This window comes from Colletotrichum godetiae (genome assembly GCF_030913485.1).
Source record: "Colletotrichum godetiae strain CBS 193.32 chromosome Unknown BDP55scaffold_15, whole genome shotgun sequence".
Taxonomy (NCBI): Eukaryota; Fungi; Ascomycota; class Sordariomycetes; order Glomerellales; family Glomerellaceae; genus Colletotrichum; species Colletotrichum godetiae.
In genome coordinates this window covers 15,092-32,519 of record NW_026851263.1, presented here as the reverse complement: position 1 = coordinate 32,519, position 17,428 = coordinate 15,092, and the positions used below count along the sequence as shown (strand labels likewise).

Genomic DNA, 17,428 nt, shown 5'->3' with positions numbered 1-17,428 from the left:
CGGTTCCTACATGCGAGAAAGGTTTGAGGAAGTGAGGGAGAATAATACTGAGATGGTCAAGCTCTTTCCGGCAGGTAAGTCAGATTCATCTGGATTCAAGATAGCCGACACTCTCTTCCCTTTCATGACTGAGGTGCGTTCATCAGTTCATGTCACTTGCATGTACCTTGATATCTATAACGAGCTTTGATATGTAGCTTTGATATGTACCTTTGACTACTAACATGTATCAAGTGGTGTTAGAGGACTCTGTTTCATAGATGCATAATGTATCGTACCTTCTACATCGAGACTACATGGACTCTCAACCTCATTGCCCAGCGACTTCCGGCTTCTCTCGTGGGAATTGCCCCTTCGACGCTGCCGAGCACCCTTCTCCCTGTCCTCTGAACTCCTCATCTTTCATTTATAACTATTGAGGGATTTTACTTACCTTATTGCAGTATCTCTACAAAGCTATGGATCTCAATTCCGTCTTTTCGGTTGAGCTTTTGCGTAACCTGTCCCTGACAATCGTCACGTAAATTCACTTTCACTGCACTCAAGAGCGAGCATCGCGGTATTACAACGGCCACTGCTCCCAGCCTCCACTCGACTTGAACATCATGAGATTGTAGTCTAGTACATCCCTCAACGTCGGCAATTCGTAGCCCTAATATAGCAGGTACGGAGTGGTCGATACTAAGCCTCGAATCAGACTGCCAAGCACGGTAGTCGCTCTCATCTTTTTGTCCCACCGTTTGGAGATCTAAGGAACGAGGAATATTCCTCCAAGCTGTGAAAACTCCCGCTATTTCATTTAATCATTATCACTTATCACGTCGCGCTAGTTCATGTCGCTAAGGTACGGAGTACTCTATGTCAGACCTATTACATTGCCCCTCAGTCTTCACCTCCAATTCGATGCGCCCGGTTGTCACTGACACATGTCGCCATCGAAATCAGATCATCGAGAAAAAGAAAAAAAAGAAAAAAGTGCAGTGATGGCTGTGGTTTCGGTTGTATTTGTATGAAAGAGCCCAAATTATTCAACACCCAAATCTGCGTACCATCTACTTGGGCCCTACTTTAGCTACCTCACCGACTCCACGTCGTCGGGGCTGGGTCCGGTGGCTGGCTTCGAATGGCAGCCCCTGCAAGCCACGTTACGAGGAGCGACAGCGAGGGAAAAGAAAAAGCAACGTGAACCCATTGAGGATATACGGATCGTCGCCGACCAAAGTATCCCTTCGGCCCTTTCTAGCCGTGTTTCGCAGCACTTGAATGGAGAACGTGGCAGGGTTCGACCACGTTTTTTGCCCGTCACACCAATTCTTACGGGGAGATATAGGTAAGTGCCATGCGTGATAAGAATCCTTGGGGGAACTTCACTTAGTTGGAGTTCTAGACCGCTCTGAGTCTCGTCACTATGATGCGATCTACGTCTATGCACCATGGCAGTAGATCATTCTTGCGACAGTCACGCAAGACACTGGGTACAAGGTACTATAGACATCGCCAACAGAACGGGGATCTCAGGCCCGGCAACTTCACTTGGATATCCCACCATAAGATGGATGAAGTATTTCCGTCGGTATGAAGATGTTCATCAATCTTCCAGTCCCCTGGGGGCTCTTTCGATTGAATGCGCATCGCAAAGCGGATGGAAATTTTGGCGAAAGCTGCTTTCATTAATACCTAGCAGTCACAAAAGGCTGGAGAGACATGCTTTTGTCAGAAACAAAATGGGCTCAGACTTCATCATGTCAATGGGGATGAATTCATGTACTGTCCGTTCACGAGCTTGATAGCATCCATGCCTGCATGCCTGCGAAGTGCGTGAAAACACCATCGCGACCTTCATGTTGCGACTGCAGAACTCGAGTTATTTGTATCGTGGGACTGAGATACTTGCATTGCAGGAAGCATGTGTTTTGGCGTCTGCCACATTGAACTAGCGGTAAACCAGTCCCGCGAATCAACGTTCCGGAGGCGGCACTAAGGCGCTGTTTGCGATCATCGTCGGGCCAGTAGACGGGCTTACATATAAGTGGCGATCCCGCTAGACATGATCATCTTCTTCTTTGTCCGCCAAGCGCTGATGAAACAACGTTGATCGCCCCCTTTCGACATCGCACAATCATCACTTCCTGTCAACACCAACATTACTGTTGGCATGGAAGCTACGATGGGCGCCCAGATGTTTGGGACGGCCGTATACTCTCTTGAGATACCGAGCATCTACTTTGGCATCACAATCGGTCTTGCGATACTTATTTCTGTGAAAGCATCCCAGCAAACTGTTCTGATCTATATGAGAACGAACTCAGTCTTCAACCTTTATGTGTGGATGTGAGTCCTTTTCCTCGATGCCTCATCCAGTCCATTCTAGCGACCGCGAGTAGTAACATCTTGAAGGATATGGGTTCTACTTGTCGCCAACCTGCTTCAAGCGATCGTCAACTGGTTGTTCATTCGAGGTGATTTAGCAGGAACGTAAGACAACGACATTGCATCTCAATGAGAGTACCCAGCTCGCTGACCTCTTGCCCCAGGTTTGGTTTCTTCTTTGGGAGCTGCATCCTGTGGTCGCTGCAAACGCAGTTAGCACTTCAAATCATCGCGAACCGTCTAGGCCTTGTCATAGTCGACAAGAGAAGGGTAAAAATTATGAAGATCTCCTTGCTTATTGTAGTCGGCATCATCAATATCTCGGTTACCTGCATCTGGATCCCGGCGCGTCTAACACTAGAGGAACCATTTGTGCGCATCAACGAGATATGGGATCGCATGGAGAAGATCATCTATCTCTTGGTGGATCTCACTTTGAATGCAATTTTCCTCCGCAAAGTCCGACGGGAGTTGATTGCCGGGGGTCTCACCAAATATTGGCTGTTGTTCAACTGCAATGTCGCTGCCGTCTCAATCTCCTTATCCATGGATGTGCGTTCACCTGTCCCATTCTTGCATGACCATGCTGATAGCTGCATCAGATTCTTATTATCGTCATGATGTCGCTTCCGAACCCATTTCTTTACGCCATTACTCATCCGGTTGCATACAGTGTCAAACTCGTCATCGAGATGATGATGGCAGATTTGATATCGACCATCGCCCGACAACCACACCAGCTTCTCAGCCGCTCAGATGTTTAGAAGGAAGAGTCCCACGAGGATAGCGATCAAGGAACCTAAAGTGGGTGAAGAGAAGACTCAACTCAAAGTAGTTCGCGTTTGTGAATGTACATATAGAAGGCTGAAATCTTTAAAAGGAAACTAAGTTTCCCAATTGCTGCGCCACAACTCTAGGTGCCATTATGAGGGCTTCATGTTCTATCTGGTCTGTCGCCTTTCCTCCCAATACTCATTATCTCTCTGTTACACATTAGAAGGTGAATATGCTATGACTGAGGATAGGTCGCTGGCCAACGCCGACAACGACGATAACGGCAACGAAGACACCGACACCGACGACACTTACACCGGTGTTGCCAACACTGACCACCTCGTCCCTGTCCTACGGTGCTGAGCAGTCAGCCGTCCCACGGATGTTTCTCTGGGTACCGAACAGAGCGGAATAGCCCTTCCCACTCGAATCCAGAGTCCAGCATAGTGTAGAGAGATAAATAAAATTACAGCTCACGAGCATCCAGCTCGAGTCCTCATCCTCTTCGTCATGTGAGCCGCTATCCGTGTCATCGCCTTCGTCACCCGAAGAGTCAAGAGAAAATGGCCGGCGTTCAACGGCCTTGGTGTAGACGCTGTTGAATGGAGGCTCCCTGTATCATGCCTCAAAAGATCTTGAACATTCGTCGTCAACTATAAGGCAGTAATTGAAACAACTGTGGTCGCGTTTTCGATAATCGGGATTTCTTGCTCCGGTCCGGCACTATGGAATAGTCCTCCAACCCAAGATTGGAATCGCAGAAGGACGTTCCAGACCGACATGCCGTCGAGTTCAGCGCCTTCGATTATTGATAAGCGATGATAAGGGCGAATGTAGGCAGCGTTTGGATCGTATGAGATATCGCCCAAGATGGATTCGCGTAGACATGTAACGTAACTCTCCGATAAGGCCTGGTCGCGATACGTTGTCCGGTAGAGATAAAAGCCCCAGACATACAGCTCGTCAGGCCGATACCGGATGTTCCGAGTGACACTGGGAAGATGTAGCGTATCGTTAGTTGGGAAGGGTGGAAGCTCCATTTTTCGTTCTGAAGAATTGAGACTTGGGGATAAAGAGAGAGGGTTGTGAGCTGTGAGGTGGTTGGGAGGTTGAAAGTTGAAAGCTGAAAGCTCAGGATTCGACGACTAATTTATTTATGGTCATCAGGTATTTCTCCCTAAGACTCAGCACGGACTTATAGTTGAGTACTTACTTCTTTGATAGAGACCGTAGCCTTGTTGGGCAGATGCCTAGCATGTTGGTAAAGCCTACTTGCATGGGAACTACGACGTTGTACCGCGCGCGGCATTGAACCGTGCCTTTAGAGAGTCCGATGACGCATCTTTGACATAAAAGTTTCTACGCAATGAGCACCATGCATTAATGTGAGTAGTCTCTTCGCTCAGAATCGAGTAACATGCGAGCGTCCTATAAAGTGTCGCTGGAGCTCATTTCCCCTGTGAGTCAGAGGTTTGAGTGACCTTGAATATATCTTGTGAAAGACTCGCCGATAGAAAAAGAAATCGGGTAGTAAACTTTCACAAGTACATAGGTACATGTGATCTTGGGGCAGTTTTGCCGACGTGAAAAATTATCATCTTGCAATCAATTCCAATTGCCACATCATGAATTCTTCTCCCAAAGTCTTTGTTTTCATATCCTCCAAACATGACCACACGCCCATCCACAACCCAGCATTATCATAATACAGAGATTTGAGGTGTACTGAGGACCTCCCAGTTATCCGCGTGCGATGGGTCGCCAAATGGCTTCAGCAGCGCAAAGCGAAGCCTGAAAAAGTTAGCTCAGGGTCAGAGGTTCTAAAGGTGGAGCGCTACGTACGTGTAGTTGCCGACAGCAATTTGGCTTCCGTTGCCGAGTTTTCCGAACCACCAGTGTTCATCCTGTTCGTAAGCACCGTTGCGGTTACGGTCCATGATTGGATACGTAAATGTCTCATCCGGGTCGTAGATGCTGGTGTCGATGGCCTCTACCCTGCCGGACCCTACCCAGGAGGCGATAGTACCGATGTGGCCGTTCTCTCCGGGTACTGGGGGATACTTCCACTGTCGCTCCGTCCATCCCGCCTCAAAGACCTAGTATCATGGTTAGCCTGGTGGACTCAGAATCGTCTGACACCTTGTTGAGTCATGACATACATCCCAGCGAGTCTCCTTGATGCCATAAATCGGCTTGCTGATGACCCTTGGGAAGTCTTGAGCCTCGAGGCTAAGGTTGAAAGTGAAGCTGAACAGTGTTAATATCTCTCTGCATTTGATCTCAAATCCTGGACTCACTATGGCTTTTGAACGACTGGAGTGTTCGAAGTCGTTGATATCATGAAAGCGTAGTTGGTTTCTTCCAATGGCGTCACCTCCTTACGAAGGTCGCCACCAAGACCTGCGAAAGCCACGAGTCAGCGAACTGAATATCTGAAGGTCCACGAGAATACGAACCAAGATATGGAATTGAGAGATATTCTCCGTTGCTGCCAGAGATAAGGACACGACCACTGTACAGAGGCAGTCCAGATGCATTCCAGCCAAGGGTGTCCGGGTTCTTGAAGTTCACTCTGAATGGGCGGATCGTCAGCAGATCTTGAGGAAGCAAGAACCTATTCGGGCACTTACGAGACTGTTTTGCTTTCTCCAGTTTTCAACGTGAAATCCGCAGGGAAGCTGATTTCCGGTGCGCGCGTCTCGGGAATCATGTCAAAGAACTCCTTTACTCTTTTGGTTCCGGGAGCAGGGTTAGCAATAACCCGGTCAGCTGCGTACCATCCAAGGATGTCGGCCGAGACAATGTCGTCCGCGGAAAACTTGTACGTCACTGCCTTTTCGTCGTTATTAGTGACGGATATCTCGTGGTAGCGATTGAAGTAACGCGTGTCGTTCAGCGCAATCTTCTCGTAGTCGATCACAGTCTTGTACTGGAGCACTTTGAAAGCATCGACCAAGCCGTTTCCGACTTGAGCGACACTAGCAGAGTGGCCGTAGTCGGTCTCGGTCAGACCATCAGCCCAAGGAACGCTGATACCGCTGGAAATGATACGCTTGCCGAGGTCTTTGGCCCAGGCATTGCCACTGGGGTGCGTATTGCGCCCGCCGTAGACGGAGACGTAAAGGGCAGCCACCCCCGCAATGTACGGTGCAGCCATGGAGGTGCCGCTTTGAATCGTGTAGGAGTCGTCGATCCATGTACTGTAAATCTTGCCTCCTGGTGCAGCAATATCAGGCTTGATCTGGAGGTCGTACAATGGTCCGATGTTGGTGAAGTAATTCGGATCACCGCCGAGGGAATAGGTCAGCGCGACCGGAAGCCCATGGTTGACAGAAAAGTCTGCGGTAACGTTGCGGCCAGCCTTGACTGCTTCGACGATTTGCTTCCCTGCAGAGCTGGTCATGAACCCGACGGTGCTGTTCGTGTTCCCAATGACTGGGTAGCTGAGTGGGCGGTCGTCGTTGTAAACTAGGACAAGCGTGCCACCGACAAGAGCTAGATTCTTCTGCTGCGTGTGGATGTCGCAGAACAAGTCGGCCCCGCGTCTGACAAGGACAACCTTCCCTGAAAAGTCCATGGATCCAGGCTCAAGCGGCTCGCATGCGTCAGTCGTAGCATTGGTGTCGAGAGAGAATGGGACGATGGGCACGTCCACGATTGTCGCGGGGAAAGGATCGTAGCTGATGGGAGGGATGAATCCAAATCTGGCCGTCTCTTCGCTACTGCCATCGACTCTGGAGAAGGTCGCGTCAAACGGAAAGGCAGGGAATGTCTGTGAGTCAACCGAGGCTACAGCAAGAACGTTCTTGCCAGTCGCGCCGGTGCTGCTCAGGAACGGTCCGACTGTGCCCACGTTGCCCGATGCAACGACGGTAACGATGCCTTCATCTACGAATCGCGATGCAACTACTGACCAGGCCTCTGTGGCCCATCCAATATTGGAGCCAACGCTAGCTGTGATGATGTCCACCTAAAGAAGAAGTCAGCTACTTTGGAATGCAATATAGGTGACTCCAAAGAGGAGAGCGCTCACTCCATCATCATAGGCGCGGAAGAATGCTTCCAGAATTGTTGCAGTATCTGTGAACCCCTGGAGACGAGTTCAAAGCATTAGAGTTGCGGATCGCACCATTGTCAAGTCGTAGCGCGAATGCGACTCACGTATTGCGAAAATATCTTGTAGGCGTAAAGTGTTGCCTCGGGGGCAACTCCGGACCATCTAAGAACAAGCTAGTCAGATAGTCACAACAATCGAAACGGCTTTCAAACTCACCCAGCACCTTTAGCTGCAACTATCCCCGCAACATGAGAACCGTGACCCTGTTGATCGAGTGGGTCCTCATCGGGTTCCTTCTCGCCCTCATATGGCCACACTATATGGCGCCTCAGTCAGCGACTCGGAAGGGACTGGAAAGAGCATGTAGCTCACGTCCATCACCAGCAAAATCATGGCCCCGCTCTACTTTGAAGCCTGGCCCAAAGCCATTGCCGAGCTGTAGTAGGAATTGGTCGTAAGCGGCGCGTATGATTGAGAATCTCTCACTCGAAAAGACTTACGTCGGGATGTTTGTACCAAATACCGGTATCAACAACGCCAACTTTGGCCCCCTTTCCAAAGATACCCTGTGCGTGCAACTTGGAGACACCGGTAGCATTGTGCGTTGTGTACGCCACATCCTCGCCTTGGACCAGACGCTTGCTTTCCACAGGGTCGAGCTTAACTGCCACATTGGGCCAAACATTGACAACGTCAGGAAGACTTGACAAAGAGTCGAGAGTGTGGTTCTCCGTCTCGACGCTTGCACCCGTAAAGACTTTGTTGTTGTAGGTCTTTACGACTGTGACACCATCGGTCGACGCAAGCCCATCCCGTCGCTGATTCGAGCCCTGGTGTCGCTGGTCAACGGCCGGCTAATTGAAGAAGCAAAAAATGCATGCTCACTGGCGTAAACTCCACGATGAAGCTCTTTGAGATAGGTCGATTATTGTCTTCGAAGTCGATGTTTTGACGACTTTCCAGCGTAGGATTACTCCCTGCTTTGACAAGCGGGAGTGCAAGGGAGAGTGCGAACAGCCGCATTGTCGTCTAGACGCCGCGCAAGCAGATGTTCGTAGGGGAGTGAAGATCTCGATGCTCTCATCCGTAGTGCGTTCCCATGGCCATGCCACCCAAGCCTTGATATAAGTATCTGCAGGTCATTGTCTTCCTTACATCTCGTAGATACGCGGTTTCGCGGACATCCTGTCACTTGTTGACGCTGGGATTTGGACAAGATAACGCTCGTTTTCGGACGCCGACTGCACCAAACTCCCTGAGAGCCCATGCTCAATGTACATGTACGAGGTTACAGTGCATTCTCAAAGCACTATGTGCCTGGGTTTAGGTCGCATCGCCGTTGCCAAGATGTGATAATGATCACCAAGAGACCTTATCAGACGAGATGAGATGAACCACTCCAGGTATTTATCATGGCCCATGCCGACGCGACTCGGTCGCGTGCTTGACAGATCACAGGATGGCCTATGGAAGGAGAGCTTGACAATAAACATTGATTGATCGCGTGCTGCACCCTACTTAAGTGCTAATTCACCTTCCTCGTTGAGACTCTTGGCACCCGGGGAGTCGGATAAGTCTGGCCTTATCACCGCGGCTTCGTTGCCACTTGGGAACCTTATTTCAATTGGACTCTGCAAGCTAAGTTCTAACAGCGCCTTTCTGGCAGGTTTATCCGTACTTCCGGATATTTAGTCACGGTGATGGCTTACCTTGGGAGTCGAATCAGTGCAGCTTGACTTCGATGGGGCTTAATCTTCCACAGCTTGTTCGAAGAGAGGAATTGCTTTCCCACCTCCACGGCGAGAAGAGCATTAGTGCCAAGTAAAAAGATAATCAATCGGGCTCTAAGGTAGATTCAATTTCGCCATGTTGAGACTCATCCGATAAACGATGAACGTGAAAATCCAGTGCAATGATGCCAGCTCGTACTTCACGGAGGTCGGAGTCGGTTCGAAAACCTTCCAACACCACCTTGCTCCGCCTCCGCGGTGATAGTCTAATTGGAGTATTCAAGCTGCAATGCTTGAAGAGACTGCCGCCGTTGATGACGGTTCCGATGCCCGGGCCAGCAGCTCAATCGGCGTGTCAGGGTTTGACTGGGATTGTGGGTTTCGGTGCCGGGCCCGCGGAGCGCAAAGTGACCCCATCAAGCTGGTGAATACCGGTCGTCTGAACTCACTCTGTATGCTTTCAAGTGATCGCCCACGAGTTTCGGGCATGAAGACAGTGAGAACAATCGCCGTGATGACAGTCAGACCGCCGAAGAGAAAGTAAGCGCCATATGCTGAAGCGGATAAGAGGATCGGAGTGATAAGTGCCACCAGCCAATTGGTGAACTATGCCATGTCAGTGATGTCAACCCTAAGATGGATAATGAGAAGTCCACTCACGAATGAAGATGCCATTCCAATCGAATTGCCCGCAGCTCTGGTGTTGCCAGGCAGAATCTCACTAGCATAGATCTTTCCGACGACGTTCCAGGTAGCACAGTAGACCATGCCAAATGCGAAAACTGAAATTACGACAACCCAGCGAGCAGCTCCTGTGGGGCCAACCGCGCCAGCTGCGTAAAGGCTCCCCATGAGCATCATAAGTCCGGAGAGAATAACGCCGCCACTGATTGCCGAGGTTCGTCTTCCCCATTTGTCTGCCAGGATGGATGCTGGGATAGACACCACCAGCATCGTGATGGAAGAAACGCCAGATGCGATGAGCGAAGAGTTGGACTGTGAGATTCCAGCCTGGTCGAACAATGCGGGCGCGTACTATCTTGGTCAATCTTTATCTCAAATGATAGGAACGACTGGCGCATCTTACATAAGTTATCGCATCGATTCCCGATAATTGGATCATCGACAGAACAAAGAGCGCCAGCAGAGTTCTGGACCGGTACGGCCCACGGAAAGGTAAAAGGAAGTTCTGCCTCGTGGAAAGACTAGGCTGCTCCTGAGGCATGTTGAGGAAGTCGCGTCGAGCCTCATCCATGTCGAAATCAAGCAGCTCGAGAGCCATCACTGCTTCTTGCGTCGTGCCCCAGAGCAGCAGCCACCGTGGCGACTCGGGGAGAGACCTGCAAACGAGCGCGAGCATGATTGAGACTGCAATTTGGACAACATACGGAAGACGCCACGCGGTGCTGTCTTCAATAGAGCTCGTAGTGTAGCAAGAGAAGTATCCGATACAAATGCCGAGAGTTGCCATGAACTGAGGCAAAGCGGCGAGGCGACCTCTTCGACGGGAGGGGGCTATCTCAGCGAGGTAGACAGCGATGTTGCCGAGGAAGATGCCCTGACCAATGCCGCTGACAGCTCGGCCTAGGATGAACTGGCCCAGGCTGAAGGATGTCGTCTGCAGGAGAGCGCCGAGAGCAAATAGTGCGGCGCCAGGTGATATGATGCGCAATCGTCCGTACTTGTCTGCCAGCTGACCAGCGAGCAACGAGGGAATGATGCCAGTCAACAAGATCATGGAAACCGTGATACCTCGGACGGTCGCAGACAGATCGCCGAATGTGGTCGCAAACTGCTTCATGTGCACTACTGAGCCGATGGTTCCTGTATCAAAGCCATTGAGGAAGCCTCCAAAAGATAAGGCGATTGTCGCTGTCACGTAATTCGGCATCAGTTTCGCGAGGTGGGGCATGTTGAGGAGTCGAAAAGGATTGATTGTCGGGGAGAAGCATAGAACTCAGGTTGGATTTTGAAGTAATTACACAAGTAAGTGTAGCATGTAGTCGGAATGTCAAAGCCGACGGTGGTGAACCCCGCAGTTGCTACCCCCATGTCATCTCACCCGTCGATCACTCCTGCGCACGTTGGGGGATGCCATCACGTGCGTGAGATGGCAACAGCATTCGCAACTAGATAATGAAGGACTCTAAATATTCTCATATGTTTTGCCACGTCTGGTTTCATTGAAATCGAAGAATTTGCTGGTCAAATGGCGCGTTTTGATAGCGTGGCCTAATTTGTTGCACCTTGAGCCTTGAACCCAAATTTTTACACACACATCAAACATTTGGAGAATATTAAGCAACGAAGTAATTTGTCTTTCCGTTGCCAAAACAATCGAGACAAATCCAACCAGTCACATTTAAGATCTCAATTAATTGTAATGACATTGGGGATGAGTATGCTACTTATGATCATCTATTATTAAGTTAAGGTAGCTGACATATTGACGTTGACGATGTTAAGATAGTTCAAGAGCTTCTCAGAACAGCGTCACGTGATGCCTCACGTGACACAGCTTCATCTGAACTTGGCTTGGTCCTCCAATTGACTACATTCATGCGATATTGGCTCGAGCCATGTCTTCTATGACATGGCTATCGTTGCATAGCCTCATTCATGATACACTTCCTTACTGCTTGTGCTCATTGCGAATATTCATCCTTCGTCGTTGAAATCGCATGCATTGCTCACATTGCTGCGCAAATATATTCTCATCGAACTGCATTTACTCTCAGAATACAGATGCATGTAGGCACTTTGTATGCTGTATTTTTACACACAAACTCATCATTCACAAAGAGCATGAGAAGCGGACGACGGCTTTCTGCATTGTCCGATCGGGATTGCCTCAGAAATTAAAAGCGGGTACCCCAAACACACAGAATTCGGCGAAAAGCCGACCAAGGCACCGGTAACTTGGTCCGGGCTTTGGGAACGCGGCCGAAATGTTTTGACATATTCGGGTCCGGCAGCGGGCCGGGCCAAGGACAGAAAAAAGGTCCCTTATGAAGTCCTCGAGTCGTGGCAGTATCTCCTCCGCCGATCACTTGCATCCGGCGGGCGCTGTACACGTGTGAAGAGAACATGTTTTGACTTTTGACAGCGCGTGCGACATCTCCCGCGGTAAGACGTTCTTCATTAAACGGTATTATTTTCCGTGAGCTTATTCAGCGTTTGCATTGGACTCTCGGTGGCCAATGCTACCCCTGTTGGTGCCGTAGACGGGGAATAAATGACTCGGCTTCGCAAAAGATCAGCGCTGTGTGGTCAGCTCGACTAATTCAACTTCATTGTAAAAGAAGAAATGGTAGGAGTTTGGGAAGGATGTTGGAGATGCTCTGCTGAAAGATGTGAGGTTGTCGTGGTATATATGAATGTCAGGCTGTCAGCGCATAATGTGAGGTTGCAGCGACCATCTTGCATCGAGGCATTTCCATCGGAGACACGGCCCAGTTGGTGTCGGATTTGGTGCTTGAAAGGGGAAGGTCGATGACACCAACCCCAGTAGATCCACCAGACGCAGGACCCTTGACTCTGGAGGCATCCCATCCCCCTTTTGGCTGCCTGGACGGCTGCCGGGCTGCGTGCCCAACGGGACCAACGTTGAGGGACAGAAGTTGGCACCTACCTTGCATGTGCCGCGCATGCCAGCCCGCCCACAAGCGCGAGAATAATTCCGGCCAACACTGTTCGCACGGGAATCAATAATCACTGGACCACCTCATTTTGACCCGAACGTGGGGTTCTCCAACTTCCCAATTGGAATACCGAGTGCTTGTTGTGACAAACAGGAAATTCTGCCCAAATCTAGTGGAGATGACTTCACTTTTTAGCGACCCAAACTTCTGGACAATACTGACCCCAGGATTGTCAGCTTTCCTTCACCGCTTGGAAAGTGTCAAACGACCTTCCGAAGTCTCAGGGCATGTACGCAAGGAACATTAATCGTCGAAGCTCGGAATATGAACCGTAGATGCCAGATTTCCTTCATGTGATTGTCTGTCATGATTCAGTATCGCGGCTCGGGACAGCCCCAGATGGGAAATTGAGAGCCAAGTCCCAATTAAGTGAGGCTTCATTGAGAACACAAGAAGACGGGTACGTATCCAACAGACACTCCTTAGCAAAGACAGGTACGGATACGGTCTCAGCCTTGGTAAGTAAGGGGGTGCAGGTTCAGCTCTAGACCCGCAAGCAATGTCACATTATCGAGTAGCGGGTTGGTAAGGGCTAGTAGAACCAACATTATTCACGGGTCTCACTTGCAGTAGTATCAAAAGATGGTTAAGTAACTTTAACGCTCGAATATGAGATCTATCCATAATTCTATTCCCAATTCTATACACAAAAACAAGACAAAGAACAAGCATAACTCGCAAAGAAGATGTGCGGGATGTGGTATCAAGGACAAGGGTGTATTGGCATTATATCGTGCGTATCCTCGGTGGTTCTAAGAGAAGACCTCCAAAACTCCTTTCCGTTCCAGACGTCCCTGAGATTTGATGGGCTCTCTCGCAAAGTTGGCAGATGGTTTCTCGGCAGGTCCTAGGGGTATCAATGACCGCACGAGCGTTTGTGGCAGCGGGCTGAGCCGTGGCAATGTTACGAGCCACTTATTTGTGCTCACCCTGGCCGATGCAGTAGGGGATGGGGTAGGAGGTGCTGTTGCAAAGGCGGATGACACCCTTGACCCAGGCAAGGTTACCGTAGGACTGGTCAGCGTAGGTGTCGGAGGTGAAGGCATCGACGGAGGGGCTGTCGGTGCATCCGGAGAAGATGTTGCCAGTGACACGGCGAACGTTGGGCTGGGAGACGACGAGGCCGTACTGGCCGTCGGGTACGGTGAAACGGAGGTTCTGGGACTGGGTGGTGGTCCAGGTCTTTGCGTAGCTGACGGACAGAGAGACACCGAGGGCGATCTTGGCAATGGTGGTGGAGAGACCGGCGGTAACGGTGACGGAGTTGGCCAGGGAGTAGCCGCTGTCAACGGAGACAGCGACGTCGTTGCCAGCAGCAGTGACGACGGGGGAGACAGCAATGTCCCAGTTGAGGAACTCCTCGTCGGTGAGGACCTGGACCTCAGTGGACTCGTCGCAGCCGCGGCGGGAGAGAACGTCGCCGAGAGCGGGAGCGGGAGCGACGGGAAGGGCGGCACGGCGCTCAAGAGCGTCGTACTCGGAGGCCTTCATGACAGTGTGGGAGCCGTCCTCGCCAACAACGATGACATCGTCAAAGTTGAGGGGAGCGGGGCCAGGAGCCGGGGCGGCGACAGCAGCGCCAATGAGGCCGGCGGCGGTAAGAACGGAGAAACGCATCTTGATGGTTTGGTAGTTGGTTGAAAAGAGTGGAAATTGGGTGGCTGTTCTTTGCAAAAGAGCGACTTTGAAAAGTAAAGACTGAAGAGTTGCTTAGTGACTCGTTGAGAAAAGAATGTGGGGAAGGAAGTGTATTGGAGAATAGACTGATGATGCAAGTAGAAGATATTCCGAAACTCTGGGTGGGAGGAAGGTGTTCTTATACAATGTTCGTGTCGAGATGTTTAAGCATGTGGATGATACAATATTCCCCAGTTACAAACTTAGACTTTGGACTTTCGCTCTCGGATGTTCGCCAGACGGCTTCTGCGTCTGTCAAGCCGCCCGCCCATGTCCATGGACCATGACTCTCCATGGCATCCACGGGGAAGCGCACATGCGCGCGCTCGTCAGGCCGAAGGAGTTGGAATGGATATCGTTGCCAAGAATCCCTACGGGGCTGCCGGCATGACCACCATGGCACCAGAGCGTGGTGATCGGGCCAGCCGGTCAGGGTTCGATAGGTTCGACATAATCAAAATCCCATTTAGGAGGACTTGTTATCATCAACCTGAACAATATGACTGAAGCAGGTCCAGCGGCAGTACGACCATGCGCTGACTCGGATCGTGGCAGGGCGGCGATCGGTGAGGTCCCGTTGTGGGGGAGAGCGCGCGGATGGGATGCTGGGCAAGAGGCTAAGAGTTGGATATCAGATGGGCTGGGCTAATGATGGAAAATGGGACGAACACCAATAAGGCATAGGTAGGGCGTAGCAGTTTCACATTGAGATGGTAGACGCCGGATCCGGGCTGCGGATGGTGTTGTGCGCGTGGAGTAATGTGCGGCTCTGGGGTTGTATCGCCTAGTCATCTGATCCAATGGACTCGCGGGAGCGGCTACGAGTCAGTCAACAACCGCAAGTGGTCCCGACTCACCGTTTCATGCAACGCCATCCATGACCCCCTACATAGCCTAATGCAGAAGGCGGCTGGAGATTATTTGCTCATGCGCGTCTTCTCCCCTGTAGAAACCCCATAGAGTCCCCCCTAATGCCAAGATGCCCGTGTTAGACGCAGATGGGCGCACATGGTCTCAATCAGCCCAGCTAGCAAGGACTCAAAGACGTTCAAGCTCCAAAGGGCTGAGGTTAACCCTGGGAGTTTCCTCTTTAGAACACACATTAAGTTTGATGACGGATGGTCTACAGAAAGAGCCCTGTTGAATAGCTGCACCGCCTAGAGGGGCGCCCAGAGGTCACATTCATCCACACGGTGAGTCCGCTCCTCAATGATGATCAAACTCCTATTGCGGGCCACGGGTCCTACGGACCTTGGAGACGAGCGCGCGCCGACGAAAGTGCGCGGAAGTGGGACTTAGCTTGCCTGGTAGTGGGATCATGGATGATGGTCCTTGTCCCTTTGCCGAACGTGTTGGTCAGACCGTCAGAGCATGACCTTGATTATCCGAATGCGATAGATTGTCTATTGGGAAACAGAGCATGGCCGTGACTCGTTGTAAGTCAACTTGGATGTTGTGACCGTGGATATAAACCTCCATAGGTTCCTCCCCGATATCATGAAGTTTATCTCCATCCTCATCAAACTCCACACATTCTTTTCTTCGGTCCAGATCCAGTAATCTACCAACTCCGTTCATTCTTTTCAACAACACATCCGTTTCAGTCACTACCTTACCAACTACCCAAAACCCAACCCGTCCAAACCGCCAAAATGCAGTTCTCCATCGCCAAGGTTGCTTCTCTCTTCGTCCTCCTCTCGGTTGCGTAAGTCTCAACACACAGACTCTCAAGGTCTTCCAAGAATCCACCTAACATTGAATCAGTTCTGCCGATCTTCACGACAACTGCGCCTGTGACAACGGTGACAGCTACAACTGGCGCATCACCACCAAGGCTTGCGAGCTTTACGCCACCAAGAACTACCAGTGGGGCAAGGGCACCTACAACACCGAGACCGGACGCGTAAGTTCATCTCACTATACAAATTTCCATCAAGACCGCAACGCTGATATCAAATAAACAGTGCGTCCAGAACTCTTCTAGCGATAAGCTCGCCGGTAAGGAGTGGGAGGCTGCTTGCCGCGAGATCGCCACCACCGGCTTCGACTGCGCCGACGGCAAGGGCCTGTACTGCAAGGCCAACCCCGACGACGTCCGCGGCCGCTGCTAAGCGTCTCTCGCCTAGAGATATCCTGCGGGGCCCAAAGATTCGGGAAGCCATCCTCTCCTCCTTCACACTAGCAAGCCCAGCCTGTTCATAAGGCTGGATAAAATCAGCCCAGTCATCATGCACTCCACACCCACCATCCTTAGCCGGCTCTCTGGATCGTGGTGCCTTCGAGGGGAATGAAACAAGAGGCTGCCTTGATCTGGGGAGGTGGCTTTTACAACAGTGGTAGTGGGAATTTTGGTCCGTTTAGTTTTTCACGAAATTCAAGGCGTTGCTGGTGTTTCGTATCAATACCTATAGATGTGTGGCATTGCGAGTCGTAAATATGATCGTCGCTCTCTGAGCATCGTCCATAAATCAAACAAATAGATCTGCTATGTTTTGCAATTACTTGAAAGTTTCACGCCCCACGTGCTTTATTGAGTTAGTTAAACCTGTTTCCTTGATATCGAGTGAGAGTGCAAAATAGCCGTAATACTCGAGCCTTGACGTGAAGAATCACGACTACAATCATCGTATTTACAGCCATACGATAAGATCTTAGTAGGTCACTGACACCTCTCTTCACACACTTGGGCGCTCCTCGTGTGTTTTCGAGTTGAGAGTGACACTAGAACGCTGGAGCTCGCTTCATTTGGAGTCCCATAGCCCTACTGCATACGGATACCTGAACTTGGCTCGCATTGCTGGACTCGCGCATCTGAATTGATACCGTGACATCCCGCTCGCGGGGCTGCCGATGAGCTGCGCTTCTATTTTCGACATACCGCTTGCAACCATCCATCCGTCTTAGCAGCTCGCTTCATAACGCGCTATCGTCAAGCGACAGGACGACCCGCACCGACAGCCTGGTATCGAGGCAAGGATTACCTGCTTCTTCAGGTACGATTAGACAAGAGGCTCCAATTCGTACTCGGTCAAATCCGGGTTTCGGTGTAAGTGTCATAAGATTTGTTATGGAGATTATGGATTTCTTCAATTGCCCATTCGAGAGCCAGTGGGAAGGTT

The 17,428-nt window shown here is 50.7% G+C and overlaps 6 protein-coding genes across 6 annotated transcripts; 2 read left to right on the top strand and 4 right to left on the bottom strand.

Moving 5' to 3' along the window:
• Nucleotides 1–2,167: 2,167 nt before the first annotated feature.
• On the top strand, nt 2,168–3,134 carry BDP55DRAFT_727239 (uncharacterized protein; the record flags this gene model as incomplete). Its single annotated transcript, XM_060579270.1, has 4 exons — nt 2,168–2,331; nt 2,398–2,475; nt 2,535–2,922; nt 2,973–3,134. 4 exons carry the CDS (start codon nt 2,168–2,170, stop codon nt 3,132–3,134), a joined length of 792 nt encoding a protein of 263 aa, XP_060430978.1.
• A 663-nt stretch (nt 3,135–3,797) lies between these two features.
• Nucleotides 3,798–4,184, bottom strand: BDP55DRAFT_630480 (uncharacterized protein; the record flags this gene model as incomplete). Its single annotated transcript, XM_060572155.1, has 1 exon — nt 3,798–4,184. The coding sequence occupies one exon, from the start codon at nt 4,182–4,184 to the stop codon at nt 3,798–3,800; it is 387 nt and encodes a 128-aa protein (XP_060430977.1).
• Nucleotides 4,185–4,545: 361 nt separating this feature from the next.
• BDP55DRAFT_90120 (subtilase) lies at nt 4,546–8,553 on the bottom strand. The gene is made up of 12 exons (XM_060581306.1): nt 8,087–8,553; nt 7,702–8,031; nt 7,574–7,637; nt 7,418–7,517; nt 7,306–7,363; nt 7,178–7,234; nt 5,775–7,114; nt 5,601–5,716; nt 5,442–5,544; nt 5,304–5,391; nt 4,987–5,240; nt 4,546–4,935 (listed from the first exon to the last, which is right to left on the bottom strand). The coding sequence occupies exons 1-12, from the start codon at nt 8,222–8,224 to the stop codon at nt 4,845–4,847; spliced, it is 2,739 nt and encodes a 912-aa protein (XP_060430976.1). The 5' UTR covers nt 8,225–8,553; the 3' UTR covers nt 4,546–4,844.
• Nucleotides 8,554–8,955: 402 nt separating this feature from the next.
• Nucleotides 8,956–10,968, bottom strand: BDP55DRAFT_90114 (general substrate transporter). Its single transcript, XM_060581305.1, has 3 exons — nt 10,019–10,968; nt 9,592–9,966; nt 8,956–9,537 (listed from the first exon to the last, which is right to left on the bottom strand). The coding sequence occupies exons 1-3, from the start codon at nt 10,841–10,843 to the stop codon at nt 9,211–9,213; spliced, it is 1,527 nt and encodes a 508-aa protein (XP_060430975.1). The 5' UTR covers nt 10,844–10,968; the 3' UTR covers nt 8,956–9,210.
• Nucleotides 10,969–13,547: 2,579 nt separating this feature from the next.
• BDP55DRAFT_727237 (uncharacterized protein) lies at nt 13,548–14,249 on the bottom strand (the record flags this gene model as incomplete). Its single annotated transcript, XM_060579269.1, has 1 exon — nt 13,548–14,249. The coding sequence occupies one exon, from the start codon at nt 14,247–14,249 to the stop codon at nt 13,548–13,550; it is 702 nt and encodes a 233-aa protein (XP_060430974.1).
• Nucleotides 14,250–15,691: 1,442 nt separating this feature from the next.
• BDP55DRAFT_90099 (uncharacterized protein) lies at nt 15,692–16,553 on the top strand. Its single transcript, XM_060581304.1, has 3 exons — nt 15,692–16,014; nt 16,074–16,212; nt 16,274–16,553. Exons 1-3 carry the CDS (start codon nt 15,962–15,964, stop codon nt 16,418–16,420), a joined length of 339 nt encoding a protein of 112 aa, XP_060430973.1. The 5' UTR covers nt 15,692–15,961; the 3' UTR covers nt 16,421–16,553.
• Nucleotides 16,554–17,428: the final 875 nt, after the last annotated feature.